The 21,948-nt window shown below is 34.7% G+C and overlaps 1 protein-coding gene across 7 annotated transcripts in view; it reads left to right on the top strand.

Moving 5' to 3' along the window:
* Window positions 1-21,948, top strand: part of MYCBP2 (MYC binding protein 2) — a 279,351-nt gene that overhangs the window by 118,190 nt on the left and 139,213 nt on the right. For all 7 annotated transcript variants that reach the window (XM_012472003.2, XM_012472002.2, XM_012472001.2 and 4 more), the window contains 8 exons: window positions 6,472-6,644; window positions 7,699-7,824; window positions 7,914-8,041; window positions 13,016-13,107; window positions 15,707-15,841; window positions 17,534-17,617; window positions 18,932-19,028; window positions 21,548-21,740. In XM_012472003.2, the coding sequence (XP_012327426.1) occupies window positions 6,472-6,644; window positions 7,699-7,824; window positions 7,914-8,041; window positions 13,016-13,107; window positions 15,707-15,841; window positions 17,534-17,617; window positions 18,932-19,028; window positions 21,548-21,740 (1,028 nt within the window). The remainder of the gene's footprint in view (window positions 1-6,471; window positions 6,645-7,698; window positions 7,825-7,913; window positions 8,042-13,015; window positions 13,108-15,706; window positions 15,842-17,533; window positions 17,618-18,931; window positions 19,029-21,547; window positions 21,741-21,948) is intronic.

Raw genomic sequence — 21,948 nt, 5'->3', positions numbered from 1 at the left:
TCCCAGAGATTCTGGTATGTTGTGTCTTCATTCTCGTTGGTTTCAAAGAACATCTTTATTTCTGCCTTCATTTCATTGTTTATCCAGTCAACATTCAAGAGCCAGTTGTTCAGTTTCCATGAAGCTGTGCGGTTCTGAGTTAGTTTCTGAATTCTGAGTTCTAACTTGATTGCACTGTGGTCTAAGAGACTGTTTGTTATGATATCCGTTCTTTTGCATTTGCTGAGGAGTGATTTACTTGTGAAGTTGAGGCAGCAATTAAGAGCCTACCACCCAAAAAAAGCCCAGGTCCAGATGGGTTCACAGCTGAATTCTACTACTCCAAACAATCCCAAAGACGGAATCCTTCCCAAATCATTTTATGAGACCAACATCATCGTGATACCAAAACCCAGCAGAGACTCAGCAAGAAAAGAAAACTTCAGGCCAATATCCGTGATGAACATAGATGCAAAAATCTTCAATAAAATACTGGCAAACTGATTGCAACAGCACATCAAAATGCTTACCCACCATGATCAAGTAGGCTTCATCCCGGGGATGCAAGGCTGGTTCAACATACACAAGTCTATAAACGTAATTCACCACATAAACAGAACCAAAGACAAAAACCACATGATTATCTCAATTGATGCAGAGAAGGCCTTTGACAAAATTCAACAGCCCTTTATGCTAAAAACCCTCAATAAACTAAGTATTGATGGAATGTGTCTCAAAATAATAAAAGTTATTTACGACAAACTAACAGCCAATATCATACTGAATGGGCAAAAACTGGAAGCATTCCCTTTAAAATTTGGCACTAGACAAGGATGCCCTCTCTCACCACTCCTATTCAATATAGTATTAGAAGTTCTAGGCAGAGCAATCAGGCAAGAAAAAGAAATAAAGGGTATTCAAATAGGAAAGGAGGAAGTCAAATTGTCTCTATTTGCAGACGACATGATTGTATATCTAGAAGACCCCATTGTCTCAGCCCAAAATCTCCTGACACTGATAAGCAACTTCAGCAAAGTCTCAGGATACAAAATCAATGTGCAGAAATCACAAGCATTCCTATACACCAATAACAGACTTAAAGAGAGCCAAATCAAGAACGAACTGCCATTCACAATTGCTACAAAGAGAATAAAATACCTGGGAATACAACTAACAAAGGATGTAAAGGACCTCTTCAAGGAGAACTACAAACCACTGCTCAACGACATAAGAGAGGACACAAACAGATGGAGAAACATTCTATGTTCATGGTTAGGAAGAATCAATATCGTGAAAATGCCCATACTCCCCAAAGTAATTTACAGATTCAACACTATTCCCATCAAGCTACCAATGACCTTCTTCACAGAACTGGAAAAAATCACCTTAAACTTCATATGAAACCAAAAGAGAGCCCACATAGCCTAGTCAATTCTAAGCAAAAAAAAAAAAAAAAAAAAAAAAAAAAAGTGGGAGGCATCACACTACTGGACTTCAAACTATATGACAAGGCTACAGTAATCAAAACAGCATGGTACTGGTACCAAAACAGAGATATAGATCAATAGAACAGAACAGAGGTCTTGGAGGCAATGCCATACATCTACAACCATCTGATCTTTGACAAACCTGACAAAAACAAGCAATGGGGAAAGGATTCCCAGTTTAATAAATGGTGCTAGGAAAACTGGCTAGCCATGTGCAGAAAGCAGAAACTGGACCCCTTCCTGACACCTTACACTAAAATTAACTCCAGATGGATTAAAGCCTTAAACATAAGACCTGACACCATAAAAACCCTAGAAGAAAACTGAGGCAAAACCATTCAGGACACAGGCATAGACAAGGACTTCATGATCAAAACACCAAAAGCATTGGCAACAAAAGCCAAAATAGACAAATGGGACCTAATCAAACTCCACAGCTTCTGCACAGCAAAAGAAACAGTCATTAGAGTGAACTGACAACCAACAGAATGGGAAAAAATTTTTGCAATCTACCCATCTGACAAAGGGCTGATATCCAGAATCTACAAAGAACTAAAACAGATTTACAAGAAAAAAACAAGCCCATTCAAAAGTGGGCAAAGGACATGAACAGACACTTTACAAAGGAAGACATACATGAGGCCAACAAACATATGAAAAAATGCTCATCATCACTGGTCATTAGAGAAATGCAAATCAAAACTACATTGAGATACCACCTCACACCAGTTAGAATGGCGATCATTAAAAAATCTGGAGACAACAGATGCTGGAGAGGATGTGGAGAAATAGGAACACTTTTACACTGTTGGTGGGAGTGTAAATTAGTTCAACCATTGTAGAAGACAGTGTGGCGATTCCTCAAGGACCTAGAAATAGAAATTCCATTTGACCCAGCAATCCCATTACTGGGTATATATCCAAAGGATTATAAATCATTCTACTATAAGGGCACATGCACACGAATGTTCATTGCAGCACTGTTTACAATAGCAAAGACCTGGAACCAACACAAATGCCCATCAATGATAGACTGGACAGGGAAAATGTGGCACATATACACCATGGAATATTATGCAGCCATCAAAAACGATGAGTTTGTGTCCTTTTAGGAACATGGATGAACCTGGAAACCATCATTCTCAGCAAACTGACGAACAGAAAATCAAACACCGCATGTTCTCACTCATAGGTGGGTGTTGAACAGTGAGAACAAATGGACACAGGGAGGGAAGCATCACACACTGGAGTCTGTCGGGGGGAAATAGGGGAGGGACAGCAGGGGGTGGGGAGTTGGGGAGAGATAGCATGGGGAGAAATGCCAGATATAGGTGATGGGGAGGAAGGCAGCACATCATACTGCATTGTGTGTACCTATGCAACAATCTTGCATGTTCTTCACATGTACCCCAAAACCTAAAATGCAATTTAAAAAAAAGAGTAAAATACATTAAGATTTCATATTGGTATATCCAAATTTAAGGTTGTATAACTTTTACTCAACTTCGTTAATTTGATATTTGTCTCTTTTTTGTATACTAAAATCTGTTTTTAATAATATTAACAAATTCGATTACTTGATTATTTTACTAGGTATGTACGTAATAGTTTACAAATAATGCAATGTTTTCATTAAAAGTATGCTTATTGAATAGTAAAAAAAAATAGTGGTAGAGAAATATACAGGGTTATATGCACTCTGCAAATTATTAAAACATAGAGATAAATAGGTACAAAAGAGACTCAAGAAATTATGTTGCATTTGTTTAAAATTTATTGTGTTGCTTTATATACAAAACAAATAAAGAAGTTACCCTTCCTAGCATTTCTAGTTTTGGATACTAATAGGAGGTATACACTGCCATCACCAGAGTGGCTGATCACAGGGCTGAACACTTCTTTCCTCTTGTGGCGGGTCTTAGTAGGCAGGATTCCAGTAAATTGAAAGGTTGAAGTGGTGTGAATGAAGAGGCTTTTTTCTGTCTTCCTTCTACTGCCCATGCCTGCTTGCATTCTCATCAGATAGCTAAGTCCTGGGAGGCCATGTGGTAGCAATGGGATAGATAATCTCGAATGCCTTGCCAACTCCTTGGTAATTTTCTTCCTTGTTCCAAAATAGAGATTAATCATGAGGCTTGCATTTGGAGTGAAGAGACTACTCCACTTCCCAGGCCAGGATTGGGTTGTGTACATCTCAAACCAGTTACATCTCCCTGACTGCACTGTGCAGGTAGATGAAATAACAAGAGACTATAGACAAGTGGTCTTTTGTGGTCATTCTTATGGAGACATGAGGTATTAAGAACCAAAGTTAGGGTGGTCACAGTGGGACAGAATGAAGGGGATAGAGAGGAGAACAGATATAAAGATAGAATTGGCTGCAGTTACTTACTGATTAGAAGTCAGTGTACAATAGTCTTAGTTACCAAAGAGCAGGCTCTGGTTTGGATTTAGGTGTAAATTGATGTTTTATTGTTTTGTAGTTTTTATATGTTTTATTTTTAAATGAAATAAATTTGCATTAACAAAAATAAAAATTGGCAGTATGGAATCTGTTTCTGGATACGTTCACTAACTTAGCAATAACAGTGTAACTAAGTCTAACAGTAAAAACTTACTTGAACTAGAACCATTTTCATGAGGTCTTAACAGAACTCTGAAGTATGATATTCAGCTGGTTGAACCTTGTCTTTTCACTTATGGTGATAGCAATAGACAGATGATCTCAAATACCTTGCCAGCTCCTCAGTCAATTTCTCCATTGTCGGAAAACAGAGATTAAGAGATCTTTTGGTAAAACAACTGAGAGGTATTTTTCTTTAAATCAGGATCGGAATTTCTGTTATCCTGACTTCTGGTTGCTTGTGTCTTTTGTGTTTTTCAGTGGGGCACTTGCATTTTACAGCTATCATATGCATTGCACATCCATTATTAGCTTACTTTGACTTTCCTTCTGGCCTGCATCGGTTTCCTTTTATATTATTTAGAAGCCAGCTTCGCCTGAATAATTTGAAACAACATCTATAAGGAACAGATAAATGTTAAGAATACCTCTTTTATTTTGCACATAAAAATTTACAGAAATAATACGTGAATTTGTGTTAGTTTTTAAAAAGCAAAGCAAAAATACATAGAGGAAAAAGGATGGTCATACTCTATATCTGTTTCTTGTCCCATACCAAATCCTAATAACCTTCTCTGTGAATCACAAGTATGAAGTTTGGTTTATATTTGTCTGACACCTTTTAAAATGCATGTATTTTTCTTTTCATGTAATAAAAACATACCTATTCTAAAAGTTAGGTTTTTGCTCAAAAATAATTTAGAGATCTTTCCAAGTCAGTATTTAAAGAGCTTCATTATTAAAGCTGTGGAATTCTATAGTCTGGATATACCAAATATACTTAACTGTTTGCCCATCAGTGGACATTTTAGGTTGTTTTTTAATATTACAGTATTACCTATAATGCTGCAGTAAACAAATAGATATCTACACACAGAGTTATACACATGTGCAAGTATTTCTGCAAGCTAGCTTTTAAAATGTAGAATTGCTGAGTTAAAAGATAGGCTCACAGAACTGCGAAATGACTGAGGTAAGTCTCCATCACTTTAGAAGTGTTTATCTTGTGAAGAGAACATGCCTGGGAAGAAAAGACAAGCCACAGTAGGATCTGTGCCCTGTACTTATTCTGAAGAGGTTTGAGGGCTTCAGTATTTAAAGAGGAAAAGTGAGCAGGAGGAAGAAGGGAAAAGAAGGAAAGAAGATGTGGTCACATTCTTGTAAGGGTTTGAATCCGTATGTTGCACATGAAAAGGAAGGGGTAGAGGAAACAGTGAATTATGTATTTGTCTGGAGATAAAGTAAACATAGAGTAGAGGAAGCAGTCAAATATGCATTCCTCTAGGGGGGCAAATAATTTCTGGTCTCTTCTTGTCCCTTACCAGGAATTTTCTGGAACCAAAAAGAGATTTGAATCCACAGATAATTAGAAACCATGTGTTTCCACTGTATACCATCAAGAGACTTAGTGAAACTGTTGAACACTAAAGACCAAGGGAAAATCTTAAAAGCAGCCAGAGAGAAAAGAATGATCACCTAAATAATAAAATCAACAGGACTTCTCAAAAGCAATAATACAATAATATTAATGCTACTAATTATAGAAGCTACTATCATATAATTTATTTTCTCCCAAATGCTATTTTAACTGCTTTTTAAAAATAATATAAAATTTTAAAATTATGGTAAAAATACAGTGTAAAATTTACCATCTTAATTATTTTAAAAGTCTGCAGTCAATAGTGTTTAGTATATTTATGTTACTGTAAAAGAGATCATCAGAACTTTTTTCCCTCGGAAAACTGAGACTCTGTATTTATTAAACAACAGCTTGCATCCCCCAATTCCCAACCCCTAAAAGAGATCATGAAGTGGAGATAGCTTTTTGAAGTTTTTGTTACGAAAGAGTTAAGAGAAATGGAATGATGAGGACGTTGTGGGTTCCTAACAGTTTCTTTTGGTGTTTACTGTTTATTCATATGGTCGAACAGCCACATCCATTCTATCTGTGTTTTCTTTCTGAGAATAGCATTCCATGTCCTTGCCTATTTTTGCTATGGATTGATTGTTTCTAACTCTTGAGGATATTATAGTTTTGTCTCACATATACACTTCACATTTTTCTTCAATTTGTCCTTTGTCTTTAAAGTTTTTAATGGGGCATTTGTTGAGTGTCATATTTATATGTATGTATCAAAACTTTAAGTATACCGTCAGTTGCTGTATTATTTATTATAATCTACATTACTATTTTCAAATTATTTTATTTTTAGTGATATAATTTTTTTATATGTTTAGCTTAGATCTAGAAGATAATGAGCTACATTTGTCCTCTTTAAGCTGATTGTATTATTTATTCTCTTTGTATCATCAGTTATGTTTTAGGAAGTTTTTTAAAACAAAACCACATTGAAGTGCTGTAATTATTCTTTTTCTTTAAAGGTTTCGACCAAATACTAGAGAACTATGGTGTTACAATGCAGTGGTTGCTGATGCCAGACTTCCCTCTGCAGCAGACATGCAGTCCAGATGTAGTATTCTAAGTCCTGAACTTGCCTTACCAACAGGTTCAAGGGCACTCACTACTCGATCTCATGCAGCTTTGCACATTTTAGGTAGGGTTGCGATTTGATGTACCATTAAGTCACATTAATGTGTGTTGTCCTGGTTTTTTTTATTTATTTTTATTTTTTAGAATATTTAAATTTATATGTAATTCTATCTTGCTTGTTAAACATAATAATATACAAAATAAGTTACTCCTCTAAGAGGCTAATTCCACAGAAAACAATACATGAGACCTGTACCAACACCGTGAAAGATTTATGTATGCCCAAATAGTTAATTTTCCCAGAGGTAGACCCTTAAAAATAATGTGTTTGCTCATTGCTCAACGTGAATGTATAAACTTTTAAAGGTATGATAAAATATTCAAGTATATGTTTAAGTATATTATTTTAAATATCAAATTTTATAAAATATAATTAATTTTATATACTACTTCCATCTCTTCTTATATAATACAGTTTTCCACAGCATATCAGCTTTATTCTCATTTAATTACTTTGAGATATAGTACTTTTGCAACATATTTATTCTGTAGCTGGAAATTTTATATCACTCTACATAACTATGTATTTTGTTGCTTTTGAAAATGATCCTTAAAAAGACTCATTTTAAGACTCTAGCACTTGCAGTTGTGAAATCATATTCCTAAGTATAATTACTAGATCATAAATATAACTCTTTCTTTCTTTTTTCTCAAATTTCATTTTGGTATCTATTGTAGACATCCAAAACTAGTGTTGATTACGGTTATGTGACGCTAATGTGTCTTCCTCAAATAGTACTTTCAGAATCAAACTAATTTGGAGAGTTTCATAAAAGGAAGAACCTTGTAAGAACTCAAAGGCTAAGTGATTTCAACTTTTCAGCGATCCAGTTTTGTGTAAAAGGCTGTCATATGGCATGTTAAAATATGATCATTAATCAGACAAGGGAGAATTTGTATTGGTTTTAAGTATTCTTACATGAAATGATGTTTAAAGCTCGGAGTAACATTCCAAGTTTATTTATTTTAATATATCCCTTATATCATTTAATGTCATCAGTAATACCATAGGACATTTTAATTTCAAGGAGTTAATTTTTGTTTATTTGTTAATTTAGGTTGTCTTGATACCTTGGCAGCTATGCAGGACTTAAAAATGGGTGTTGCAAGTACAGAGGAAGAGACTCAAGCAGTAATGAAGGTTTATTCTAAAGAAGATTATAGTGTGGTAAACAGGTTTGAAAGTATGTATACTTAGGTTTAGGAAATATTGTCTTACAACTGAAATATATATGGATATTTTAAAACATGGATTATTATTTATATCATCTAGGTCATGGAGGAGGCTGGGGTTATTCTGCCCATTCAGTAGAAGCTATACGTTTTAGTGCCGACACTGATATTTTACTTGGTGGTCTTGGTCTGTTTGGAGGTAGAGGAGAATACACTGCTAAAATTAAGGTAAAGTTCATCAACAATGTTGCCCTTTTTTGTTTGAAGATACTGATTTTGTCTTAATTTATTATTTTATTTAATGTTTCATTTTTTTCTTTTAAACTTGGTTTATTTTGTTTTTAATGCTTCTTTTTAAAGATAAAGGAAACATTGCTAAAATTGACTGTAATAATACTAAATAAGAAACTCATTAAATATAATTCACTAAGAAGGGAGGAAATGAAAGGAAAATTATTTTTCAATAATTTACAACTGAAAAAAGGCTATTATTATTTCAGTCTTTTGTATGGAACTTCCTGGAGGTCTAGCAATACCAGTGCCTTTTTATGTGGCTACTTTTTTATAGCCATTTTAATGACAGAGAAGGTGCAACTGTTTAGGGACATTTTGATGTAGCTAAAAAGTTTTGAGCATTTTTAGTTCCAAATACTGTGTAAACAGACATCTTCACCCCAGGAATGGAGACCAGGGATGAATGAGAGATCGTGTTAGGGGAGAATTCCATCTGGTAGACAAACTAAAAATCATTGAGAGTCATATGTTTACCACACCTATTCGTGTCTAAAAGGGCCAGCAATTATCCTGAGCAAAGTATATGTTCATTCTTTGAACATTCACTAATAGTTTGAATGTTCTGCTTCTCAAATTACCTAATTTTGCTCTTAAAATCAAAAAGAAAACTATAATTTCTGCCTGAATTTCAATAGCAGGCTTCACAAAAAAATTCAATTAAATGTCATCTATTCAGGAGGTATTTTCTTAGTTCTCTCAATAATATCTAAAAATGATATCAATATGTTAACACTCCTTTATAATGATGGTTTCCAAGGACACTCCCCATGGATACCCAACCAGAACTGACAAATTTAAAGAAATATTTCCTTGTTTCTGGTTATAGTTAGAATATGTGTGCTAAAAAAACAGATAATGTAAGAATGAATAAACATTTAAAGCTCCTATAGTTAAATGGAGTGTAGTGATAGAATAATGATTAAGGACTCTTGTAGCACATGTATGTTGATTATAAGAAAAACAGTAGATTGTCTTTGGCTCATTTCAGTGCAACTGCTTCAAAATTATTTTAGGATGTCTTGATTCATCCTCAAGTTAGAAAAGCAACCTCAATGTGTACTTGACAATGTCTAATAAGCTCATCAGGAAGATATATTTTTTCCTAGCTCTAAGAGATTTTTTATATTTGGAATAGTGAATAACATAGTGGACCTTATCTTCAAACATTGTGTTATATAGAATTATAGAGGCCTTCTATGTATGTAGTTTTTATATTAGCCCTGTTTTTCTTTTTCAGCCTCAAATTTTACCTCACTCCTCCTATCCTCTGGAAATGATCTCGCCTTTTGTATTCAATTACCCAATTAGTGGACTAAGACCTTTCAACAGTAGTCAGTTTTTTTTTTCTCCCTTCACCTCTTTCTAAGGTATACATTTGTTAAGCCCTTCTTTATTTTTTTGTTTTGTTTTCATACCTCTAGTTGTTCTTCTATCTCTTTGTAGGTTCATCACCTTCCACCTGGCCATTGAAAGTAGGAGTTCCTCAAAAACCCAGCTCTAGGCCCTCTTTCTTCACATATTCTTATATGTATTCTCTTTTAAGCACAAAGTTTTAATACTCATCAGCATACCATAATCCCCAAATTTATATCTCCAACTCAGACTTCTTTGATGCATTTCCATGTAAATACATTAAAGGCACATCAGTTATCAGTCATAATATCTCACCTGAATTCATGCTGTTCCACTGATCTCTCTTTTGTGATTAGTACCACCCTCCATATGCTTGATACATAGGCCAGAAACCTACACATTTTTTTGATAGGTCTCCTTATCTGTTTCTTCCCCATTAAAAAAAAAAAAAAAGACTCTTCTATCACTACCCTAGGCAAAGGTATTTGTCTTAGACTAGCCACCTAGCTAGTCTCTATACACATTCTTTCTTTTTTTTTTATATAATTTATTTATTTTACTTTAGTGTATGCATTCTTTCTATACTTTCTGTCTCCATTCTTTCTCTTACCATTCCTACTTGAACGTACTCCAGCCAGATTTTTGCCCCCACCACTGATACTGCCCTTGTTAAGGACACTGCTGACTTTCGTATTGCTAAATTTGGTGGTCAAGCCTCAGCTCTCATCTTCCTTAACCAGTCAGCTGAATTTAACCCAACTGAGTTCTCTTTGAAATATTTTCTTCCTTTGTCCCCCAGGACACCACATATTCATTTTCCTTCTGTCCCACTGACTGCTTTTCTTAGTATCTGCTGGTTGCTCATCGTCTTCCTGACCTCTAAATGTTGGAGTGTCAAGAACTCAGTTTTAACATCTTTTAGAAGTATTCTCTTTCCCATAGTGGTCCAGCCTCATGGACTTTTATCTCTGATGACTTTTAAACGTATAGACCTCTTATCTGACTTTAAACCCATATGTACAACTGCCTATGCTGTGTTTCTACGTGAATGTCTGATAGGCATTTCGGAGGTAACATATTCAATACTGTGCTTCTGATGATCTGACTAAACCTGCTGTCCTCATGTTCTTCCCCATCCCAGTTAACTGACTCAGCATGGAGTTAACTTCATTCTTCTGTTTCCTCAGGCCGAAAGTCGTGGAGTCATCCTTGATTCCACTCTTTCTTTCACACACATCTGCTTTAGCAGCTAATATTGTTGGTTCTACTTTCAAAATAAATCCAGAATCTAACCACTTCTGAAAACTGCCACTGGTATCAGATTGGGCCATGCCACAGCCATTCTCATCAGGATTGTAAAAGTAGCCTCCCAACTTGTATGCTGCGTCTGTCCTCACCTCATTTTTTCTGTTCTCAGTGTGGCAGAGTGATTCTTTTAAAATGTACCAGAGATTGCATCATAGTCTCTTCAGAATCCTGTAGTGTCTTCCTCTGTTAGAATGAGAATCAAAGGCCTTAGAAGGACCTGCAAAGTCCCCATCAGAACTGGCTGTCATCACCTCTCCGACCTTTTGTTCTACTAATTGTTTCACTCTAATCCCATGACACTGGCATGCTTGTTTCTCGAGCATTCTAGGTACAGTCAAATCTCAGTACCTCTTCACTTACTGTTTCCTCTTAACTACAGCTCTCCTCACTTCAACACCTACATAGCCCACTTCCTCATTGCCTTCAGGGCTTCATTCCTTGGTAAGCCTATTTAAAACTAAATTTGATTCCCAACCATAAACTTACTCCCACTAGCCCCCAGTTCTTTGTAATATTTATCCCTTTATGCCCAGTTTCTAGATCTGTGCTTGGCATACAATATGTGTTCAGAAATATTTGTTGAATGTAAATAGGGGAGCCAGGTTAGGGGAAAATTATTAGGAATCTTCATATCATACTATGGAGGAGATGAGAATCCAAGGAATAATTTTAGATTAAGAAAGTTTTCTGATCAGATAATCATTTTTATAAGGGTACTAAGGATCATGAAACAAATGCAAAAACCCTCAACTTTGTAGAACATGGGTTAGAAGAAGAAGAGAATGGAGTTAAGACTAATTTGTCTTTGAAATATTCCAGCCAGCAATAGGGAATATGTTGAATTGAAAAGCTTTGGTACCAACAAGAGAATAGATAAAGTAATGGCAGATAAACATGGAAAAAGGATTATTTCAGGCTTTTTTTTTTTTTTTTTTTTGAGACAGAGTCTCTCTTGGTCACCCACACTGGAGTGCAGTGACGCCATCTTGGCTCACTGCAACCTCCACCTCCTGGATTCAAGTGATTCTCCTGCCTCTGCCTCCCGAGTAGCTGGGACTGCAGGCATGTGCCACCATGCCCAGCTCAGTTTTGTATTTTTAGCAGGGACAGGGTTTCACCTTGTTGGCCAGGCTGGTCTCATGTGACCTCATATATTTGCCTGCCTCAGTCTCCCAAAGTGCTGGAATTACAGGTGTGAGCCACCAGACCTGGCCTATTTCAGACTTTTTATCTGAATGACTAGGTGAATAAAAGTACCATTAACCAGAAAAGAAAAGCCAGGAGGAGGGTGTAGAACTAGTGGAATGAAGGGAATCCAATTACTGTTGAGAGTAAGATCTGAGCTGGAGAAAGATTTCTAAATCACTAGCATATAATTTAAGAATTTAGACACCTAGCACAGTACCTGTCCAGTAAATTTTAATTCATTTTAATCTTTATCTGCCTCTCTTGCAATTCATCTGCTGTAATTACCCAGAGGAAAAGGTTTTTGGTTTTTTTTAAACAGGCATTTTTAAAAAAGACCTCTTTCTTATAATTCTTATTTTCTCTTAATTTCGTAACCTTTTCCTATTGGATATATATATATTTTTTTTCTTACCCAGAGGACCTTCCCCTCTTTTTTAAGAGCCATTTTTTTCGTGCTTTTTTCATCTTTTTTTCTTGCCATATTACTTTGAACTATATTTTGTTACCTGTTGTTTTTAAGGATTCTTACACTGCTCTTCTTTTTGTCTCTGAAGCTAATATTATTCTATCCTTTTTTTTTTTTTAAGAATTCTACGGTATTCACTTAATTTTTAAAAGTACGGTGAGGTGGGAACTATTAGTGTCCACCCACCTTTTATGGATGAGGAAAGTAGGTCCTAGGATCTCAGAGCTAGTAAGTGATGAAACAAGATTCTACCTCATTTAGAAACTCTCTTAGGTAAAAATTTTTGGTTGCATTCTCTCACCTTTTTCAGATGCTTATATCAGGTTCAAAACTTGTATAGAACTGTTTAGAGCATTTGATATGAATAGATGAATATATAAATTAGGAAAACAGAGGTTAATGTAGGCCATAAAACCTTGTTTTCTAATTTAAATACATGTTTATGTATTTCACCTAATAATGTTAGAAAAGCAGGTACTCTGATTTATACATTTGGTATGGTCCAGCATACATGGAACATGCACGAAATTATGAACACATTGTTCCTTAGATTTGTATAACTGATTTATGTAAATGATTTTCTCTCCCCTTAGCTGTTTGAATTGGGTCCTGATGGAGGAGATCATGAAACTGATGGTGACCTTCTTGCAGAGACTGATGTATTGGCTTATGACTGTGCTGCTAGGTAAATAATTTGTGCATTATTTATTGTAACTCTTGCATACTTAAAAATTTATTATAAATGAAAAAACATAACTTTAAAAGGAAGTTTTAAATAATCTGCTATGAATATCAGATGCTTGAGAAATTACATTATATATTAAGCAATGTAAGTACTGCTTTCAAAAATGCTGCATTTAAACTAATAGACTTCATAAATTTATTTCGTAAGTTAATTCAACTGTTTCAAACTTGAAGATAAAAAATGGAAATATGCATATATTTTACACGCCTTTACTTTCATGAATCTCTTACAGAACACCTAGTTTGCTGTATTCTAGTGATAGTACAGTTATTTATTACTCCTAACATTACAGGTAATAAATAATTAGTGTCAAGTGGTTATATTTGGCCATAATTCAGATGTACCCTGACATCATGCCAGTAGGATATACTTGATAATAACACATTTAGGGAGGTGACCAGCTTTACTGAAACTTTTTGGTAATTTATCAAAATTAGTATATTTATTTATGAAGGTTCATCAAGTAAGAGACTTACACTTTATATCAGCCCTCTTTATGTAATCCTAAGAATTATCTCAATTTTGTCTTATGATCAATGTTCCCTGGTTTGAAGCAGGGAATATTATGATAAGAAAAATTATAAACTGAGCTTCATAGTCATAATATGCTATGTTTCCCAGCAATAATTATGTTAAGAAAACCCTGTAGGTTTTTGGCTAGTGAAAATGTATATTTTCAGAAACAAGGATGATTGTAAGATACTGACTGCTTGTACAAGATACATACCTTTGAAAACAAAAGAGTAAGTCTAAAGAAAATTTGGACTGTTTCTTCACTTAGGCATTAACTAATATCAGAAGATTTTTTTTTTAGTAATTTTTAATGTTTTATACAAATGAATATTAGGGAAAATTTCAAGAAAGTTAATTGATTAATTTTTACCAAAGCCTTAAGGTATTATTATAATTTGCTGTATTTATTTATTTATTTTTGAGACAGAGTCTCATTCCACCACCCAGGTTGGAGTGCAATGGTGTGATCTCAACTCATTGCAACCTCTGCCTCCCAGGTTTAAGCAATTCTCATGCCTCAGTCTCTCGAGTAGCTGAGACTACAGGTGTATGCCACCAAGCACAGCTAATTTTTGTATTTTTAGTAGAGATGGGCTTTTTCACCATGCTGGCCAGGCTGGTTTGAACTCCTTACCTCAAGTGATCTACCTGCCTTGGCCTCCCAAAGTGCTGGGATTACAGGCATGAGCCACTGTGCCTGGCCGCCATTTGTTTTTGAGCATACGATTATGAGTCGGAAATATAAAGCACAGTTTCATTTATAGAGAATCATCTAGGGTTTCTGCATTTGATTATGCACAAAGCCCAGATTCCTAAGGCATTGGGAGCATTGAAGTATTTCCATAACACCCAGCATTGTTTTTGACTTTCTACCTTCTATTCTTCTTTAGCTATCTTAAGGCATTAATGAAATACAACACCTTGCCATTTCCTGACTTCTTTTGTACTTCGATACCTCTACAGATTTTTTCATGATATTCTCCAGCTTCTTTAAATGCCCTTTATTCTTCTCTTAATTCCAGCTACAACCAGTAAACATTACATCCACTCTGTTACCTAGAACTTTTTTGTAGCTTGCTTATATCCTTTAGAAGATGCCCTTACTTATTGTCTTTTTCTCTCCTTCTAAATTAATAACTTTTTTATGTAGATATTGTGTGACAGACTCCAAACACCTATCTGACTTAACTCAATCTTCAGGACAACCCTGTGAGCTAGACATTATTTTCACCCCAGTTTTCAGGTGAAGAAGCTAAGGTACTAAGAGGATAGAGTAACTTGCCCCGAGTTGCCCTGCTTGCAAGTCACAAAGCTGGGCCTTGAACCCAGGCCGCCTGACTCCAGGGCCATTTTCTTAACATGCTGCCTCTCAAAACTATTTAGCTGAATGAATGAGCTTTAAAACTAAAGTTCAGATTTTTATTTTACAGCAAAATTTGCTTTTTTTTTCTGAAACGAAGTCTCGCTCTGTCACCCAGGCTGGAGTGCAGTGGTGCAATCTCGGCTTACTGCAACCTCCACCTCCCAGGTTCAAGCGAATTCTCCTGCCTCAGCCTCCCAAGTAGCTGGAACTACAGGTGCATGCCACCACACTTGGCTAATTTTTTTTTTGTATTTTTAGTAGAGACGGGGTTTCATCGTGTTAGCCAGGATGGTCTTGATCTCCTGACCTCATGATCGGCCCGTTTTGGCTTCCCAAAGTGCTGAGATTACAGGCGTGAGCCACCGTGCCCAGACAAAATTTGCATGTTTTTTAACATCAGTTTAAAACATTCTACCTTATTTTAGTATGAAAGTTTTACAAGATTTAAGGATACTGTAGAATTCAAGAAGAAGAGAAAGAAATAACACAGGTAATCTGTTATTTGCTTGCGTTCTCTTCCAGACTTCTTAAAATAGAGTGTTTTTATGTTGGTTTATAAGAATTTTATAATTCAATTAGTTTCATGTTTTTGTTTATAAGAGATTTTGATATGCAACAGAGAAATACAAAAACATTGTCTTTGACTCACTAATTTTTTCTCAGAGAAAAATATGCAATGATGTTTGATGAGCCTGTTCTCCTGCAAGCTGGGTGGTGGTATGTAGCATGGGCCCGAGTGTCAGGACCCAGCAGTGACTGTGGATCTCATGGACAGGCGTCTATTACCACAGATGATGGGTAAGTAAATGTCCAAGGTGTTACTTAAGCAATTCTTATTTTTGTCAGTGGAATAGTGTTTTGAAAGCTCAAAGGACTTTCAGCAGAATTAAAAATCTTAGGAAGACTAGAGCATAATATAACTGCTAAAAATTAAATTCATGTAACCTCATGCCAAATTAAGATTGAGACAGAACAAGGAGATAATAAGACCACTGTACTTGGCTGTTGTCAGATGGTATTTGTATATATTTCTGGGTATTACATTGTTTATGAGCTTGACTACCAAATTAGAAATTATATAGAGGAAGGTGACAAGGAAAATAAGGTGTTTGAAACCATAAAATAGAAGTAGATATGTGATATTACAATTGGTGGTGCATGAGAAAACAGTTTAAAATTTCAGAGCTTCAGCAATGTGTATTATTTTAGCAAAATGTAGAGAAAATTTTGCTGTTTTGAAATAACTTTCATGTATAGAGTACTTTTCAGTTTATACAACACTTTCTTATGTATTATCTGATTTGATGTCCTCAGTAGCTTTGTGAAGCAGTTATTAGCCCCATTTTATGCTCCAAGGACTGGAGAAATAAAAAGGTGAAGTTATTTGCTATTTGCTGAGAGTCATATGGTTACTGTGTGGCAGAACCAAATCCATACCTAGAATATTTTGACTCTAAATCCAACGTTTTAAATATTCTATTACTGTGATTTATGTATTCTAAAGGACTATCATTTGTAAGATAAATTCAATTTATTCTTTATTACTCCTGAGCATAAACTATTTGAAATCAGTTGAAACTATGTAACAGTATATATTTCAGTGCAGGTCAATTCATAACAAAGCTGACTAAAAAAGAAATTGACGGCCGGGCGCGGTGGCTCAAGCCTGTAATCCCAGCACTTTGGGAGGCCGAGGCGGGTGGATCACGAGGTCAGGAGATCGAGACCATCCTGGTCAACATGGTGAAACCCCGTCTCTACTAAAAATACAAAAAATTAGCTGGGCACGGTGGCGCGTGCCTGTAATCCCAGCTACTCAGGAGGCTGAGGCAGGAGAATTGCCTGAACCCAGGAGGCGGAGGTTGCAGTGAGCCGAGATCGCGCCATTGCACTCCAGCCTGGGTAACAAGAGCGAAACTCCGTCTCAAAAAAAAAAAAAAAAAAAAAAAAAAAAAAAAGAAATTGACTTATTTGTGAGGTGAATTTCATGTTGCTGAATATTCAAGGATACTGCTGTAGAAAAATCAAATCTGTTGTTGTATGCATCCCTTCAACTTGTATTTAGAACTGAGAGACTATTTTGACCCTGGACTGTATGATTTTCTTAGACAGTTCATTCAAACTTGGAATGTCATGGCACTCTGAGACTAAAGCTTATCATGCAGCTAGTCAAGCAGATATTATACTACTACTGCTTGTAAGTAGAAATTGTAGAAGTTTACTGCTGTGGTTACAGCTGAGTTGGAGAGGTAGGAGGGACAGGACAGCTACTCATTAGGAGTTCTGATCAGGTTCAGTTCCTTCATTTTACTGACTAACCCATTTAGAGCTAGAATGAATATCTAGAAAATACCTTTTTGCTTTTCTTTACTTAAAAGAGTGAATCATTTTCATTGACATAAGATTTTAAAACATGTTTCTTAAATTTCTTATTTCCTGTAATGACTCTTGGGTCATGTTGGTTTTGGTATCATTGTTTTCTCTTCTTAGAGTTGTTTTCCAGTTCAAGAGTTCAAAGAAATCAAATAATGGTACAGATGTTAATGCTGGTCAGATACCTCAGTTATTATACAGGTATTTAGCATATTTATACTTAATTAGTATGGTTTATTTTGCTATAATAAGGTAGAATCATTACAAAATATATGGCATAATAGGGATAAATTATTTGAAGCATTCAGTAAATTTATAATATGCTGGTAGAACTATAAATATATTTAACAAAAACATTTAGTTAATATTTTGCATATTTTTAAACATTTTCCACATTAGGCTTAATTTTAAATTTTGCCTGATTACTCAGATTATCTGTTTTATACCAATAACAATATTTTACTGACCTTTTTAAAATATATATCTATTGTTTTTTTTTGCCAATTTCAAATGTATCTATTGATTTTCTTACCAATTTTGAATTTTATAAAAGAATAAAATTTGTCTTAGAGAAGTGAAATTTCAGGGAAGATGGGCAGGGCTGTGGATGTAGGCCTGGTTGATGTATTGTAGTCTTATGTTCCCTGTTCATTTGGTGATGAAGTGAATTGGAAAATCCCCTACTGTTGATAAATTTTCACCTTTAATTGAAATACCAAATAATAATTTGTTCATATATTTACTATGTTTATAACATTATTTTAAAATTTTAACTTAAAATAATTTAGACATGTATAGAGGCATATGCCTATGTGTGTGTCTTATCTATTTCTAGACTGCTGAAATACTTATAGAATAAAGAATTCAAATGGATATAAACCCTCGCTAAAAAATGTTGTCATTCATTAAGTAGTAAATAATCAAAGAAAGTAATCTAGAACAGTGATTCTATCTCCCTGTCTTTCTTTCTGGTAATCATTTAGTGAATCTAGATGGTTACAAACCTTATTTTTCCCCAAAAGGTATTTTTGTTTGGTTTTTATGCTATGTGCAATCTGTTACAGTTACTACTTGTAATATGTAGCTTTATGAACATAACAAGTTGCACTGGACTACTCTTGGGTACTACTGATTGAATAACTTTTTAATAATAGCATTAACAGTAGCATTACTGGAGAACATAAGTTATATATTATATATATATATATATAAGTCATATGTGTTCTCTAATAAGTTATGTTATATATTATATAAGTTATATGTGTTCTCTAATAAGAGGAAAAAGCCTCTACTACTCAGTCTTACAAAGGTAGGATTTAAAGGAAATGCCCATATGCTCAAAACTTTGTTTAGCTTGGAAAAATGTTTCAAAAAAACCCTGTATTGGCATTCTACATAGCAAAAAAATTTAAATATGTAATATATTTTCCCGTTCAAAAATGTATAATATACTTTAAAAGGAAAAAATGTCATTGGACTTTCCAACATAATTTCATGTGTGGCTACTACCTTTAGACTTCCAACCAGTGATGGCAGTGCTTCAAAAGGCAAACAGCAAACCAGTGAACCAGTACACATTTTAAAGAGGTCATTTGCAAGAACTGTCTCAGTGGTAAGCCATTTTTTTTTAATTTCAGCTTTTCTCTTCAGTTCTCAGATACATTTTGATTTTTAGAGTTCAGCTGCTCTTCTAAGTTTATCTCAGCGTAGATTTATAAACTCAGATTTGGTTTTGTATTAGCATTTATATTCTAGACCATAGATAATGTATACTTTAAATCATAGAATAATGGAGATATTGCCTATGATTTTAACATGACCAGATGAATTGGCCTTGCTGTTTTTGAAATAACTGTTGCTTTTCTAATAAATCATGTATATGAATGCATATGCTGAATGAATTAGAAAATGAAGGAACAGTTAAGGATGGTGCTGGCCCAAAAAAGTGTTAATACTACTTGAGGAACTAGCTGGAAGAGTTGCATATCTAGGAAGTTTGTTTAACCATCCACATTGTATACTTGAAGAAGCACAGGGCCATTGAGGTTAACAGTGCAGAATGGATACTCAACATGATGTAAATGAAAGGGAGTATAAATTAAGGTCTTGATCTTACATTTACTAATTGAGGATTCTTATGTATGTTATCTAAGTAAATTACATTATTGCATTATGAATTTCTAATGAAATAAGAGGTATAAAATGTTTTTGGAACTGTAAGGCACCATCTGAATGTGATTTATTAATGTAGCTACTAGTCTTTCATATGAGTAAAATGCATAGGAAGAATGTTTCTTTCCGTTTCAAATTACATTTTTTAACCTACCAAGTTAATATATATCCCTGGTAGGAATGAGATAAAAGTCTGAATAAAAGTATGCTAAAGGTATATGAAAGTTTTTCTCACATTCCCATTATCACCATATATACCTACTATTTACATTTTGGTGTATATCTTCCCAGGCCATTTTTATATGCAAACAAACTTGTTAGTATTTACCAAATACAGTATGCTCTACAACATTCTTGTTTGTTTCTTATGATACTTAACAGTTTTCATCTTTTTTAGAAAATTTCATATTATATATCATGGATATCCTTTCCTGGCAGTACATTTGGCTCTCTCAATCTTTTCCATTTGTGTAGAATCCCATAGAATGGTATTATTCTAATTTATTCAACCTGATTTCTATCAAAGAACCACTTTGATTCTCATTTTTTACTATTACATCTTACTTCATGAGCATCTATACACATGTATCTTTACATACCTGTGTACTCAGGTGCATACTTCTTCTGGAAATGTGCCCATTTAAATTTTGATATAGTCTCTCAAGTTGACCATCCAAAAGAGCGATGGCAATTTGGAGAGCGTATGCTTTGAATAAGAGACCAAGAGAACTTGCTTCTTGCTAATTTAGTATTAAGTTGAGTTTGGTATCTTTTGATTCAAATAAGGATCTTTAACTCTGTTATACTTTCTTTAGTGATCTCAGTTTTCTGTGCTTGGTAACCCCTCTGTAGTTACGTGGTTTTGTGGCCATTAGGTAATTGTAGACTTTATATTCAGGCATTACTTTAAAAAGTAAACTATAGGGCTGAGCCCAGTGGCTCATGCCTATAATCTCAGCACTTTGGGAGGCCAAGGCAGGAGGATTGCTTGAGCTCAGGAGTTCAAGACCAGCCAGGGCAATAAGATGAGACCCCCCATCTACAAAAAACTTAAAAATTAGCTGGGTATGGTAGTGGTGCACACCTATAGTCCCAGCTGCTTGGGAGGCTGAGGTGGTGGGAGGATAGCTTGAGCCCAGGAGGTTAAGGCTGCAGTGAGCCATGATCACATCATTGCATTCCAGCCTGGATGACAGAGGAAGACTCTATCTCAAAAAATAATAATAATAATAATTGAATCTATACACTCATTTTCAGGTGGTCTGGGATTTGGTGGGAATGGGGCAGTAAGTGCTCTGCTTTGAGATTTATGAGTATCTGTCATTATGTAACCATGATAAAACCAGAAGACTAGCTAGAACTGCAAAGAAAGTCTGCCATCTTAAACTCATATTCTAGAATTTTAAATTTTAAAAATAGGAATTTTTAGTATTTTCTAGTCAATTTTTTATCTTCTGTTAATGTGTTTATCAAGAATTGACTATAGTTTGTACTGTAAATTTTAATATATAGACATGTTTATTTGATACTAATATGAAAACTCTTATTTAATTTTTTACTGCAGTGTCTGTATAGAGCTTAATTTTTCTTTCAAGTAAACATGGATTCTTTTATAAGTGTTTCTCATTTTTCCCTTGTTTACATAAGCTAGATGGCTTGGTAGCAGGAAAACTGAAAAAATGTATTTTTAGATAGATGAATATTGAAGAATGTTGTTTTTATAAATGCTTAACTGCTTTACCTTTTTTGTAACAAACTTCCAAGTTACTGTTAAGTGTAATTTAATAAATGAACTATTAAAGTGTCTATTATTTGGGCTCAGTAAAAAAATTCAAGTAAAATCTCAGTAGAAAAGTTCAAGAGAAAGTTTTGAAGTTGTCTACCATTGCCTTTCCATTTGATTCAGTTTATGGTCTCATTTGAATTAATTGTTGTCTGTTTTTTCATATTCTGGATTAGGAATGTTTTGAGTCATTGTTGAGTATTCTTCACTGGAGCTGGACCACCTTAGTCTTAGGAGTTGAAGAACTTAGAGGATTAAAAGGATTCCAGTTCACAGCTACACTTCTAGATTTAGAGAGACTGCGCTTTGTGGGTACCTGTTGTCTGAGGTTATTGCGTGTCTATACCTGTGAAATTTACCCAGTGTCAGGTATGATGTATTCTTTTAGATGATTGTAGGGAAAAAAAAACATTAGAGACACTGAGAAGATTTACTTTGAGATAACTGAAAGTTTATGATCCCCAGCTGACTTTAAGCTGCTTCTAACATGAAAGGACAAAGTCAGCTTGCTATGATGCTTATGTATTTGCTTATAAAGAACAAAATAGATTACATGCCATTCTGATAACAAAAAGTA

This window comes from Aotus nancymaae, unplaced genomic scaffold (genome assembly GCF_030222135.1).
Source record: "Aotus nancymaae isolate 86718 unplaced genomic scaffold, 86718_ANA_hifiasm-v0.15.2.pri h1tg000088l, whole genome shotgun sequence".
Lineage (NCBI taxonomy): Eukaryota > Metazoa > Chordata > Mammalia > Primates > Aotidae > Aotus > Aotus nancymaae.
The sequence above is the reverse complement of the archived record's forward strand: the minus strand, read 5'-3'. Positions and strand labels throughout refer to the sequence as shown.